The following is a 13,632-nucleotide window of genomic DNA, read 5'->3' as shown; positions in this document are numbered from 1 at the left end:
TATGTTATTGATATACAAATTAAAAGAGTAGTGGCCCTAGTACCATACTCCACTAGTCACCATCATTCTCTTAGACTCCACTCTGCTATACTACTCTCTGATGTCTATTCATCAGCCATCCCACTATCTATGCTATTAGCCTCATATCCATTTCCATCCTCTCCAGTTTTTGTAGTAGTTTTCCATGTGGTAGTCTGTCAAATGCCTTGACAAAGTCTAGCAGTCATGGTGTAGCCATTACCTTTATCCAATTCTGCTGCCACGTTCACTATTATAAAATATGAATAAGTTACTAAGACAGGACCTACCCTTTACAGAGCCATGCTGCCCACTACAGAGTATCGCATCCCTATGCATCCACTGTTGTATTTTACAATACTTTAACAACCACTCCTGATATATTAATTGGTCTGTAGTTTATTAACTCTGTATTGGAGCCACCTTTATGCATGAGAATTGTTTAAAGTCATTCTATCATAGTAATTTTTCCTCTTACTTGCTACATAATGAAAAAATTTTTTTGGGTTTACTTTGGCTGTTTGGCTAATTCTCTCTCATAGTCTGATTTGGTCTTCCTTACCATACTAGTCACCCTTCTTGCTTGCACTTTCTACTGCTCATGAGTACGCTGATCACTTTTTTTCTTTATATTTCATACATGGTGTTTTCTTTTTTTGCAGCACTTCCTTTATATCTTTACTCATCCACTTAATTCCAACTTGGTTTATCTTCCTGACCTTGGGTCAGTCTGATACTGCTACTCTCAAGCAATCTCTGCCATTCTTTCCTTGTAGCTTCTCAAGCAATGACGCTGTGCCCATGATAGGATTCAAACCCATGGTCTGTTGCTTGGAGAGTGGGTGTACTGTCCACTTGGCCAACCAGGCCAGCAATTGTTAATTAATCATTATTAATCTCCTTTATTAATCCTTTGCTAATAGTAGTTGGACATTTTTTCACTTGATTATACTATAAATTAAAGATACCAAGAAATTATATACTTGGTTTAATCCTTTATCCAAATGTAAGCAAACAAAGTTTGTGCCGGAAGTATTTTCAGGACTGGGGTAACCTGTGGTAAAGGTGGTATGACTTCACATCACTTTCCTTAGTATCCCATAATCCAAGGTGCATCTCCTTGCAGACATGTATAATGCTATACATTATGGGAAGGGTCACTACCCAGACCAGTTTCGACCTTTATTGAGGTCTCTTCAATACTTCAGGTGCAAACTTTGTGTGCTTACACTTGGATAAAGGATTACACCAAATATATTCTTGGTATCTTTAATTTATAGCATAACCAAGTTAAAAAACTTCCAACAACCTTTCTCTAATCCAGAGTAATTTAATAATACCTTTTGGAAACTTGTATAAGGAAATATGACTTCTGCATTACTTCAACCTTAGTATCACCTCTGGTTCTGGCTCCCACTGAAGAGACTTCATCATCATCATCATCAAATTCCTGACATGTACCCTCAAGGGGTGTACAGGATATGATAGTACTACATGAAAAATTTACATCATTACTAACTTCCTATCTACAATTTTCCTCCAAATTAGCCTGTTACTTGTCAAGACCCCAACATTATCAGATTTTATATTTCTATCTTCTAAGGCACTTTGTACCGTATCCATCCACCTATATCTTGGTCTTCCTCTGGGTCGTTTTCCTGCCACCCTGGCAGAGAACACTTGTTTTGCTAATCTTTCTTCACACATTCTGTTTAAGTGACCATACCACCTGAGATTAGCTCTGCTAACACATTCCTGGATGCTGACAATGTCAAGTTCTTTCCAAATATCCTCGTTTTTAATATGATATTGTCATTGATGCCATCTGTTCATGCCTCTCATCTTTCTCAGGACTCTCATATCTGCGGTCTCTAGTCTTTGGTCAAGTGTTTTCCTTCTGACCCAGCTCTCAGATCCATAAGCTAAAACTGGTTTGAACATTGTCTTGTATACAGCGAATTTAGTGTTCCGACTAATTTCTCTCTTATTCCATATGAATTTATTCAATTGACTGCTTACCATACCAGCTTTATTGATTCTGTTGTCTATTTCCATATTTAATTTACCATCTTCAGTAAAAATCGTGCCTAAGTAGCTGAAATGTTTTACTTGTTCCACAGGTTCCCCATTCACAACACAGTTGACATTTTCAGCAATTCTACCTATTTTCATTGTCTTTGTCTTTTTAATGCTGACCTTCATACCATATCTATTACAACAGTTATTCAATTTAGTCAGGGAATCTTGCAAACTTGTAGCGGATTAATAATGAAGGGGATACAAATCCTTTAATGTTTATCTGCCAGTAAGCCATTTCAATAATAATAATAATTAATAATTTCTTAATAATAATGAAGGGGATACAAATCAAAGGATTGTATCCCCTTCATTATTATTAAGGTTGTCAGAAAAATAGCCTTTTAGCTTTTATTCTATTGTAGCGGATTTATTTAGAAGTATAACATCGTCCGCATAAAGCAAAGAGCTGACATTAACATCTCTAATTCTGATATCATGTTTAATACCACTTTCCTTCATAATGTGATCCATTTAGATAATGAATAACAAAGGGAACAATGTGCATCCCTGTCTCACACCAGATTTAAAACTAAACCATCTTCCTGTACCTCCTTCAATTCTAACTCACAACTCAAATAAAGACTAAGTATTGCTTGATATAATGCCCCATTGACACCGTATAACCGTAATGTATTGAGTAGCTTCTCTCTTGGCACCTTGTCATATGCCTTTTCCAGGTCGACAAAATTCACACACAGATCTTTGTTATATTCCCATGCTTTCTCAACTATTTGTCGTAAAGTGAAGATCTGATCCTGACAGCCTCTATTTGGCCTGAATCCAGCTTGTTCTTCACCAAGCTTTTCTTCCACAATTCTTCTCAACTGTTTCTCAAGTATACTTGCATAGATCTTGCCAGGAATACTCAGTAAGGAAATACCTCTGTAATTCTCACATTCAGTTTTATTTCCCTTTTTATATGTGGGTCCTATTAGAGCACTACTCCAATCATCGGGAATTCGTTCCTGTGTTTAGACTTTCTGAACTATGCAGTGCAGCCACTGTAAGACTCTTATACCACCATACTTCAGCATTTCTGGTCGAATATCATCTACTCCTGCTGCCTTTCCACATTTCAAGCCTTTGATGCTTTTTCTATTTCAAGTATGGATATGTATTCCTGACTACATGCATGGTCAGTGTTTTTTACCACTGCTTGTTTCTTTTAGCAGTTTTTCAAAGTAATTATCCATACTTCAAGGATATCTTTTTCTCCTGTTTTCATGTCACCTTTATCATCTCTAACTCCTTTTACAGCACTCTTTCCTCCATTTCTAAGCTTTTTCAACAACCTCCAGAATATCTTACCGCCTTCTTGATATTTATTTTCTATGTTCTTGCCGAAGTCCTCCCATGACTTTTGTTTAGCTAGTTTTACTTAGTGTTTCGCTTTCTTACATTTGTTCTCTGTATTCTCTAAGAGCAAAAGTTGACTTATTTGCCAGGAACTTTTGATATACGTTCTTCTTTTCCTTCACTGCCTCTTTAAGTTTCTGTGTCCACTATGGAGTTCTGATTTTTCTATCCTTGCAGACAACCTCACCAGATGCTTCTCTGGCTGAATCAATCAGGGTTTTCTTCAAGGCTTGCCACTGAATCTCCAAAGTTTGGTTCCTGTTCTCAAACTCTTTCATTTTTTTCTTCAATAATGCTTTGTATATTTTAGACTACAGTTCCCATCTGAGAGCTGCTCAACTTTTATTCGCTTTAAAACTTTCTTACATGTTGTTCTTTTCAATATGAAATTCAATTTCATCCTGCTCAAGACTAAATAGTGATCGCTTCCAATTTCAAATCCTCTGTACACTCTGGTGTCCTGCATCAGGGAGAAAGCATCACTATCAACAATAACATAGTCGATGAGACTTTTATTATTCCTTGCCTCTTCTCTCCATGCGAATTTGTGCACATTTTATGTTGGAACATGGTGTTAGTAATAACCAGTCCATGTCCTGAGCAGAAATCCATTATTATTAGCTTTGCTCTTTTCTCCAAATTTTCCCAAAATATTTTTGTATGTCTGACAATCATTTCCTACTCAGCTATTTAGATCCCCAACAAGGACCAACTTTTCCTTTTGCATTGTGTCAGTTGCTTTTTCTAAAGTATCAAAAAATTCCTCCACTTCTACCTTAGTAGAACCTTCTGTGGGACCATAGGCACAAATAAGTCTCATTGTCCAGTTCCCCATTCTCATATTTGCCCACATCACTCTACTTGAGACTGCCTGCCATTCAAGAAGATTAGCCTCGTATTTTTGTTGAATACTGTGGCTACTCCTTCTTTTCCTTGATTGTCATTTCCTGAATATAACATTTTGTATTTATTGCTCAGAAAGATCTCACCAGTTTTTGTCTTTTTTGTTTCAGTCACCCCTATTATGTCGATCTGGAACTTATCTAATTCTTCAGCTAGCTCCATTTCTTTGCCATTCAGGCTTCTTATGTTGATAATACCGATCTTTAACTCTGGTGATGTTGAGTTGGGGTGTCTTTCAGATTTGTTCCAGTAGCTGACTTTTTGCTGTTCGCCCTGGATCCCTGGCGAAAACAACGGGGGCCTTGTTTAACCGGGCGACGCCCCAGCCGGCATGAAATTTTGTCATGTTGTACCATCCTTTTCTATATTGGTTTAAGCCATAAGAATACAATTTGGTCGCCTAAATCCCAAATTGCCAGCCCATCCTCATTCGTTCAGTATCCAGGTAGTGTCCTAATGTCCAATCCTCTTCTGACCTAATTGTTCAGTATCCAGGTAGTGTCCTAATGTCCAATCCTCTTCTGACCTAATGTTCAATCCTCACCTTCTCATGGTGCACCCTGTTGGGTGCACCATGAGAAGGTGAGGATTGGACATTAGGTCAGAAGCCCTGGTCTGTTCTCCATTCCTTTAAAGGCTATTTGGAGGTCTCCTCTGTTATACAGCTTTGACCCTTAAACACCCCGAAGAAGAGACTTCAATAAAAGTCAAAACTGGTCTGGGTAATGACCCTTCCGCATGACCCTTATACATGTCCGCAAGGAAATGTGCCTTGAATTATGGGATACTAAGGAAAGTGATGTGAAGTCATACCACCTTTGCCACATTGCCCCAGCCTGAAAATACTTCAGGTGCAAACTTTATTTGCTTACACTTGGATAAACTATGTATATAATTTCTTGGTATCTTTAATTTATTTGCTAATAGTAGCTTGTAACTTATTTACATTTTAAAATCATCCTGCAGGGTTTATTTCTATTTTATGTGATGCCCATGCACAAAAGGTTTTAAACTTATAGTATTGTAGGTGGACTGGTCTAGAAATCCTGCTCTAGAGACTGAACATTTAACTTTTTCAAGCTATTTTAGGGCTGAGTAAGCAGGATGATAGTGTCATACTAATAATAAAATTCATCTCCCAACTTAAACACATTCACAAACATCCATGCCCATGATAGGGTTCAAACCTGCAGTCTGTTGCTCAGAGAGTGGGTCTACTGGCCACTTGGCCAACTAGGCTAGCAATTGTTAATTAATTATTATTAATCTCCTTTATTAATTTTTGCCCTCTCCAGTTTAGCATGATCATCAAACAACTGGATATTTCCTCTCAAATCATTAATGTACAAATTAAATAGCAGCAGCCCAAGAATAGAGCTGTATGGCACACCACTTGGATTCTATTCTCTCATTTGGTACTCTGATGTCTGTCCATCAGCCACTCCTTATCCATGTCACCAACTTCATATCCATCCCCATTTGCTTCCAGTTACATAATAAAGTTCTGTGTAGTATCCTGTCAAACATCTCATGTTACTGCTATCTATATTATAAACAAACATAATATAAACAAAATAGGAAAACAAACATTTTTAAAAATTTATATCTCATTTATTAGATTGATTTGCTAGTAACTGTGTATATGGTACATCAAAGCATTTTTAGAGGAAGAGTTAGTGCATGAAAGGAAATAGAGTATAGTGAAAATGCTAAGTCAGTGTGCTTATTGCTATAGATATCAATCATTTAGAAATTTAAAGAGATAATGTATGAGGGACATCTTAAAATTAGCTGGCATTTTCATAAAATGAAAGATGAAATCTAAGTGAAGGTATTTAAATTAGTTGTTTTCAAAAGTCTGGCTATAGATGCAAATGTGATGGAGAAAAGGAGTATTATAGAGAATTTCTTTGTTTAAATCAAATCTAATTCATCCAGATACAATATTATATTTCACTTTTTCTTCACATGTTCTCATGGCTCCATTTAAGTGTTACAACTCATGCTTTTCATGCAATAGATTTCCTGTTTAATTTATTCATTTCTTTCTTTGTGTATTTTTTTTATATCATCCAAATGGCTATAAACCCACTAAAATTCCTTCAATTTGCAGTGAATGTCATCTGTACAAGGATGGCTGTAAATGTGTGAATATTCAGTCTTCATCTACCACTTGACAAATCCTTTGCTTTTCATTTTCCCATATTCCTTTTAAACAATACTGCTACCATTCATAGGCATTATTCCCAGTCCACTGCCAGCTTGCCTTCCTTAGCTGCAACTGTTCACATTATGATGTCTGCATACCCTGTTGACTGCTAATTATGACTTGACCAAGCAACACTGCATTCTGAAAGATTTATGTATTCTTCATCTGCATTACTAATTTTCAACTTTCTGTAAACTTTTGTATGTATCTGTGCTTTCTGTAACTGTATATGCTAATGACTTCTTTGTAACCATCATACATATTCTGAAAATTAGAATACATGTGGTGAAAGTAAATTTTAATTTCTCCTAACCAACAGTATGTATTGTGTTCTTATTGTGTACTTTCAAGCATTTTAATTTTCACATTTTGATACATTTTAAGAATTTTATTAAATACTATTTATCACATTAATAGTCTTAGTGTTAACTAACAATTGGCTGATAACTAATAATTCCTGCAGATACTAAAGCTACATAGGATGAACAGGAAAGAAATAAACATCCATGTTTAACAAAATAATGCTAATATTACATAATTTGTGATTTATTTTCCAATAAATGTTCTCTGTCTATTGTTTGTTTTGAGCACTTTGACTTAGATTAGTGGAGAAAAAGGAGGAGGATGTAATTCAAATCCAAATGTTCTGATACATTCAACTCAGAAAAGATAAAAATTATTTCTATAAGTAACAAATAAAAGCTTGAGAATTTCTCACTCGATCATATGAAGTTTACTTCTGACATAGTTAAGAAATTGTGCAGGATAAGATTGTAGTTTAATCCTGATTTAATCAAAGGTCTTCTGATATTAGAAGAGGGTTTTTTTTTTAGAATCTAATATTAATTATTGATGAGTTCTTAAGATCTCTCTAGTACAGGGATCTCTTTACTCCTTTGTTACAATGATGAATCGTTAAGATTTACATCATAATGGCTGTAAAGGTGCTTTAGATGCATAGCAAAATACTGACATGCACTATTGGTTTTTTTTTTTTTTTTCACATTAGATAATGTTTTTCAGGGTGTAATTCAGTGCATACAAATATCAGAGTTAGTATTAATTTATAAGGCATAAAATAATTATTAACTGTATTGTTTTTTAGTTTCTTAATTTTTTAAAAAAAAAGCATCGAACTAATCAGATTTCATGACAATGTACATGACAAAAAAAAACTGTCAAGAATATATCAAATTTCATTGTTTGGTAAAACAGACTCTCATAAAAATGATTTTTCAGGAAGTATTTTTAATGGCAATCTTTCCCAAGGTTTGGAATATTAAATATTATGGGTAGAATAGAACTAATGGTTAGATAAGCTAGAAGGATTCTTACCATGGAGATCAAATGTGAATTTTTATGCCATTTCAGACCTTCAGTAAACATGATGGTATTATCACAGTGGGTAATAAAAATTATCCACCATCTAAAATTATAAAACTATTTTAGTGTAGTATACATGTGCTCAGTTTCATTAGTTGAGTTTAATGCTATTATTCATAACATCGGCACGTATCAAATTTGAATATTACTTCGTAATGCCTCGCCAGCCTGGTTGGCCGAGTGGTTAGTGTGTCCACTTTCCAGCCAAGAAGCTGCGGGTTTGAATCCTGCCATGAGTATGGATGTTTGTGATTGTCCAACAAACTCTGTGGAAAGGGAATCTGCAACCCTACCACTTATTCTAGCAGAAGACTTCACTCCCAAAATTCGGTGAGGTACGGGAGTGACCATATGCCGTCTACGGACGTCAAATGTGAATTTTTTTTTTTTAATGCTTTGCAAATGGTTAAACATTGTAATTTATAATAGTGTGAATGTAGATTAGAAAACCAAAATGTATTGATCTAAACTGATAATTTATTAGAATGATCCTGGTCTGATTCTAAAGTCCTATGCAATTGGGAGCAGAGGGGGTGTTGTGGACCAGGAAACTGAACTGGAGTTGGGGTATAGCAATAGATGTAGAACTGTTTCATATTCTGTGAATACACCTGCTATCTCTATATGCTAATATCATGAGTGAGTGAAAGTTGGCCAAGCACCATGTATAGGCTAGAAGAGAAATGGAGGGATACTACATATTCCAGTAAAACTGGAAAGATAAAAGAGCAGGAGGTACATTACTATTGATAGTAGAAGAGGTACGTCCACTCAGAAAAGGAATTCACAAAAGATGGTGATAGTTGTTGAAACATACTGAAATATTTCATAATATGCTGTTATAGGCTTGAAAATGCAGAGCTGCATACAGAGAAATGAGTAGACAGAATTAGATTAACATGTAGCATTTGTTAAACTGGTAAACAAGTATTGTATTTAGTCTTAGCCTAGGGAAAAAGTATGACCCCCAAGTGGGCTAGAGAAGTACCTGATAGCAGATATGATAAAGAAGTGACAAGACAGCGATACAGTGGAAGAGAAAGTATGAAAGAATATGAATGGAAGAGAAAGAAAATAGTGTGGTGAAGACTCTATGATTAATTGGCATGTGTATGTGGGAGGGGGGGTCTATCATCATCATTGTTCTATCATTTACACAAGAGGATTTTGTATTTTTATTACCAAGTCAGTTGCCAAACCTAGAAGGAATTTTCATAAAGCTGACTGGAGATCTTTTGCAAAACAAGTTGACAGTTGACTCTAACTTGAGGTGAGTCAAACCATACTTACTTAATCCTCCTCTTCTACCTTCACGGTGTTGAGGTTTTGCAGACTGCTCTCCATTCTTTCCTATTTTGTGTTTTCTGGCTTGGTTCCATTCTATTCCTCTCTCTCTCTCTCAGAGCCTAAACTTCATCTTCCCATTTTGCTCTGGGTCTTCCTCTTGGCTAGGTACCCTCACTTCTTGCACAATATACCTGTCTTGGTATTCTCGAATTATCCATTCTATTTATGTGTCCAAACCATCTAAGCTGGCTTTCCTCATTGTTTTTCATTAATGGTTTGATCCAGAGATTTTGTCTTATAGTTGAATTACAAATTCTATCACACTTTGTTTTCTTCTCTATTTTCCTGAGGTACCTCATTTCCATTGCCTGTAACCGACTGTCATGTCTATCTGACAAAGTCCAAGTTTCACATCTGTATGTGAGGTACAAATGTTGTTTTATATATAGTCTTCTTTGTTCCTTTATTTCATTTTTATTTAAAAATCCACAGTTAACCACATGATACGTTTTCCCAGCACTATTAATTCTAGCTTTTATTTCTTCATCTATTCTTCCATCTTCATTTAATAATCACTCCCAAATATTTGAATTCTATTGTCTGATCAAGATGCTGTGCTTTTATACTGAGATTATGTTCTTGATGCACTTTATTTTTCCTCATTGTTTTGGTCTTGGCTATAATTATAACCATGCCTCTCTTCTCCATTTCTTCACTCCATAGATTTAGATTATAATGTAAATTCGTTTCTGATGAAAGCACAAGTACTACATCATCTGCAAATACCAATTCTGATATCTTCACAGGTTTCATTTCTCAATCTCCCACTTGATACTGTTTTGTTTGCATTTTGCAAGCTTTAATTACATAATCTATTAAAATGATAAAAAGATATGGTGATAGTATATCTGCTTGTTTTACTCCAGCTGTAGTTTTAAATATTTCTGATTCTGCACTTGCCATTCTTACATAATTCTGACAATTCCTATACAAACTCAGAAATAATGGCGGCTCGTACATAAGCACTGGGACACTGCCGTACCCCCAAGGAAAAAACGAAAAAATTAAATTTTGTTTGTGTTTATAAATAATAACAATGCTTACAACATTATATAAATGCAATACAACATGTTAAAGGTTACAGCTTATGTTTTGACATTGATTGAATAGTTAATAATTGGAATCGTTCGATTAACGCTTTAGATTACGAAACAAATGCACTGCGATTTAATGCAGTGTCGGAATTATCACATTTGGCCAATTGCAGCTAGACTTGCCGATATTTGTTTGCGCTTATCATTGCATGTTACAAGTGATTCCGACACTGCTCGTTTGGGCAGTGTATTGTATGCTTGCACGCGTTATTTCTGTGAGATACAAAACTTTTATTATTGGTGCGTGTTCGTGATGAGGGTGAACTATATTTTGTAAATCTTGTTTCATTTTGTTAAAATAACATATATTTATTTATTTATAGATACAAGGCTGAATTACGACTAGTGTCACTGTTGAAAATATGAAAAGAATTATATTTTTTCAATGATTGTTACACAAAACAAATGCACTGCAATCTAATGCAGTGTCAGAATTATCACATTAGGCCAATTGCAGCTAGACTCGCCGATATTCGTTTTGCGCTTCTCATTGCACATTGCAAGTGATTCCGACACCGCTCATTTGGGCAGTGTATCATATGCTTGCACATGTTATTTCTGTGAGATACAAAACTGTTATTATTGGTGCGTGTTCGTGGTGAGGATGTTAAAATAAAATAAGATTTATTTTAACAAAATAAATCTTATTTTATTTTGTTAAAATAACATATAATTATTTATTTATTATAGATACAAGGCTGAATTATGATGAGTGTCACTGTTGAAAATATGAAAAGAATTATATTTTTTCGATTATTGTTACACAAAACAAATGCACTGCAATCTAACGCAGTGTGAGAATTATCATGCCAATTGCAGCTAGACTCGTCGATATTCGTTTATGCTTGTCATTGCACATTACAAGTGATTCCGACACTGCTCGTTTGGGCAGTGTCGCTTACAGATAAATTGTATGCATGTGTGCATTATTTCTGTGAGATACGAAACTTGTATTATTGGTGTTTGTTCATGGCGAGAGTGAAATATTTTTAATAAAGCAATTTTTTAATATGTAAATTTATTTATTAATAAACTGGTTACTGATTAGGAAAAAAATAATTTTTTTATTTTTATTTTGTATATGCAGCACCCCAACTTAAAATTTTCACCAGCCGCTACTGCTCTGAATTGCATTTATTAAGCCTTCATTTACATTTTGTTCCTTTAAAACTTTCCACAACTCCTTCCATGATACTTTACCGAATGCCTTTTCTAAGTCCAAAAATGCCAAATGTATTTCTTTCTCATATTCTATTGGTTTTTGCAATAATCTATCTTATAGTATGTATATGATCTTGTGTACTTCTGTTTTGGTCTGAACCCACATTGTACTTTATCTAAATTCTGTTCTACCTGAGTTCTAAGTCTTGTTTCCAACATTCTTGAGTATATTTTTGCTGGTACACTAAGCAAAGATATGCCTCTATGATTTTCACAGATTCTATTACCTTCATTTTTGAATATAGGGATGATTACTGATATTTCCCAGTCATTGGGTATTTCCACCTGTTTCCATGCCATATTAATAATTTTTAAGAGCATGTCTTCACCTACTGGTGCCATATACTCAAGCATTTCTGGAGTAATATTATCATGATCTGGAGCCTTCCCCAGCCTCATTTTCTTTATTGCTGCTTGCAATTCCTCTATGTCTATTTCTTCTTCTTGATTCTGTGTTTTGATATGGGGTCCAGGTTTGTTCTTGATCTTCCCTCTTACATATCTGTAATTCTGAAAAATACTCCTTCCATCTCTTCATTATTTGTTTCTCCTGCATGAGTAGTTTTCCATTTTTATCCTTTATGAATTTTATGGACATTCCTCCTCTTTTCTCATATTTTTTAATACTTTGTAAAACAGTTTTTGATTCTCTTTATAGTTCTTCCATATTTTTCCCAAACTCCTCCCAGCTCTTCTCTTTAGCATTCTTTACCATATTCTTACTTTATTTCTGTGTTGTTTATATTGTTCATAATATTTATCTTTCTGTCTTGTTTTTGTACCTAAATACTTCTTCCAAAGTTTCTTCTTTTTCTATATCTCTCTCTTGATTTTTTCTGTCCACCAGACTGTTTTCTTTTCCTTCAACCCTATGATACTCCTCGTCTCCTCTGTAGCTTTCAGCAATAGGTCCCTAAATGCAACTCATATATAGAAGCTAATGACTTCATATCACTTGCCTTAGTATCCCATAATGCAAAGCACGTATCCTTGTGGACATGTATAATGGGAAGGGTCATTACCCAGACTGGTTTTGACCTTTATTGAGGTCTCATCGGTGGGAGCAAGACCCAGAGGTGGTACCAAGGTTGAAGTAATGCAGAAGCCTTGGTATCACCTCTGGGCCTGGCTCCCATTGATGAGATCTCAATAAAAGTTGAAGCTGGTCTGGGTAGTGACCCTTCCTTCCCGTAATGCATAGCATTATACACATGTGCAAGGATATGTGCTTTGCATTATGGGATACTGAGGCAAGTGATGTTAAGTTATTAGCTTCTATATATGAGTTACCCCAGTCCTGAAAATACTTCAGACACAAACTTTGTTTGCTTACACTTGGATAAAGGGTTAAATCAAGTATATAATTTCTTGATATCTTTAATTTATATTTTGCAAGCAAAGATGTTAGCAGTGCATGGAAAATTGTCACAGGATATTTGAGGGAAGAAAGCAATGTCATATTGTATTCCCAGAATTAGGAGGATAAATCAGGCAGAAGGTAAATAGAAAAAGTAGCACCATTAATCAGGAACCACATAAAATGAAAATTTTATGGAAAGAATGTGATGAGAAATGTGAATAGCAAATGCATAAGAGGGAACAGTACAGCAAGAAAGGTAAAATTAGATTGAGAGGAGAGTAGCTTAGCAGGCCAGTGGAAATCCCAGGGAGTTCATTCACTGCATGGTTAGCAAAAGAAAGAATAATTATGGAAGGATAATTTTAGGGAATGCAGGTGATAGTAGTACAAGAAAAATAATTGAATTACTGAGTGATCAATTTGTTAGGTGTAGCATCAAGGTAGAGACAATGCACTGATCGGTGTGATGAGAATAGAGACAGATCAACTTAAAGTGCTCAGGATCATTCGCTTGTTGTATGGACTGCAGCAAGATAAGTTAATTTTATATTTATTGTGTGACAGTATTATGTAATTTTTAGATTCTGTTGCTGTGTGATATTTGTGATTGGAACGTGGTGTTTGCTTAAATATTTTAGACAGCATTATTTTAAATTCTTTGT

The 13,632-nt window shown here is 35.1% G+C and overlaps 1 protein-coding gene across 5 annotated transcripts in view; it reads left to right on the top strand.

Moving 5' to 3' along the window:
• Positions 1 to 13,632, top strand: part of LOC150100913 (protein NDRG3-like) — a 398,002-nt gene that overhangs the window by 322,881 nt on the left and 61,489 nt on the right. Inside the window, exon 14 of one of the 5 annotated variants that reach the window (XM_090401077.1) lies at positions 6,470 to 6,881. The exons of the other annotated variants lie outside the window; for them this stretch is intronic. Coding sequence (XP_090257203.1) covers positions 6,470 to 6,507 — 38 coding nt within the window. The 3' untranslated portion in view covers positions 6,508 to 6,881. Of the gene's footprint in view, positions 1 to 6,469; positions 6,882 to 13,632 lie in introns of those variants that run through there. 5 annotated transcript variants of the gene reach the window in all.

The sequence above is a fragment of the Typopeltis vanoorti genome, chromosome 12 (assembly GCF_054136105.1).
Source record: "Typopeltis vanoorti isolate ZY-2024b chromosome 12, IOZ_Tvanoo_1.0, whole genome shotgun sequence".
NCBI classification, from domain to species: domain Eukaryota; kingdom Metazoa; phylum Arthropoda; class Arachnida; order Uropygi; family Thelyphonidae; genus Typopeltis; species Typopeltis vanoorti.
The sequence above is the reverse complement of the archived record's forward strand: the minus strand, read 5'-3'. Positions and strand labels throughout refer to the sequence as shown.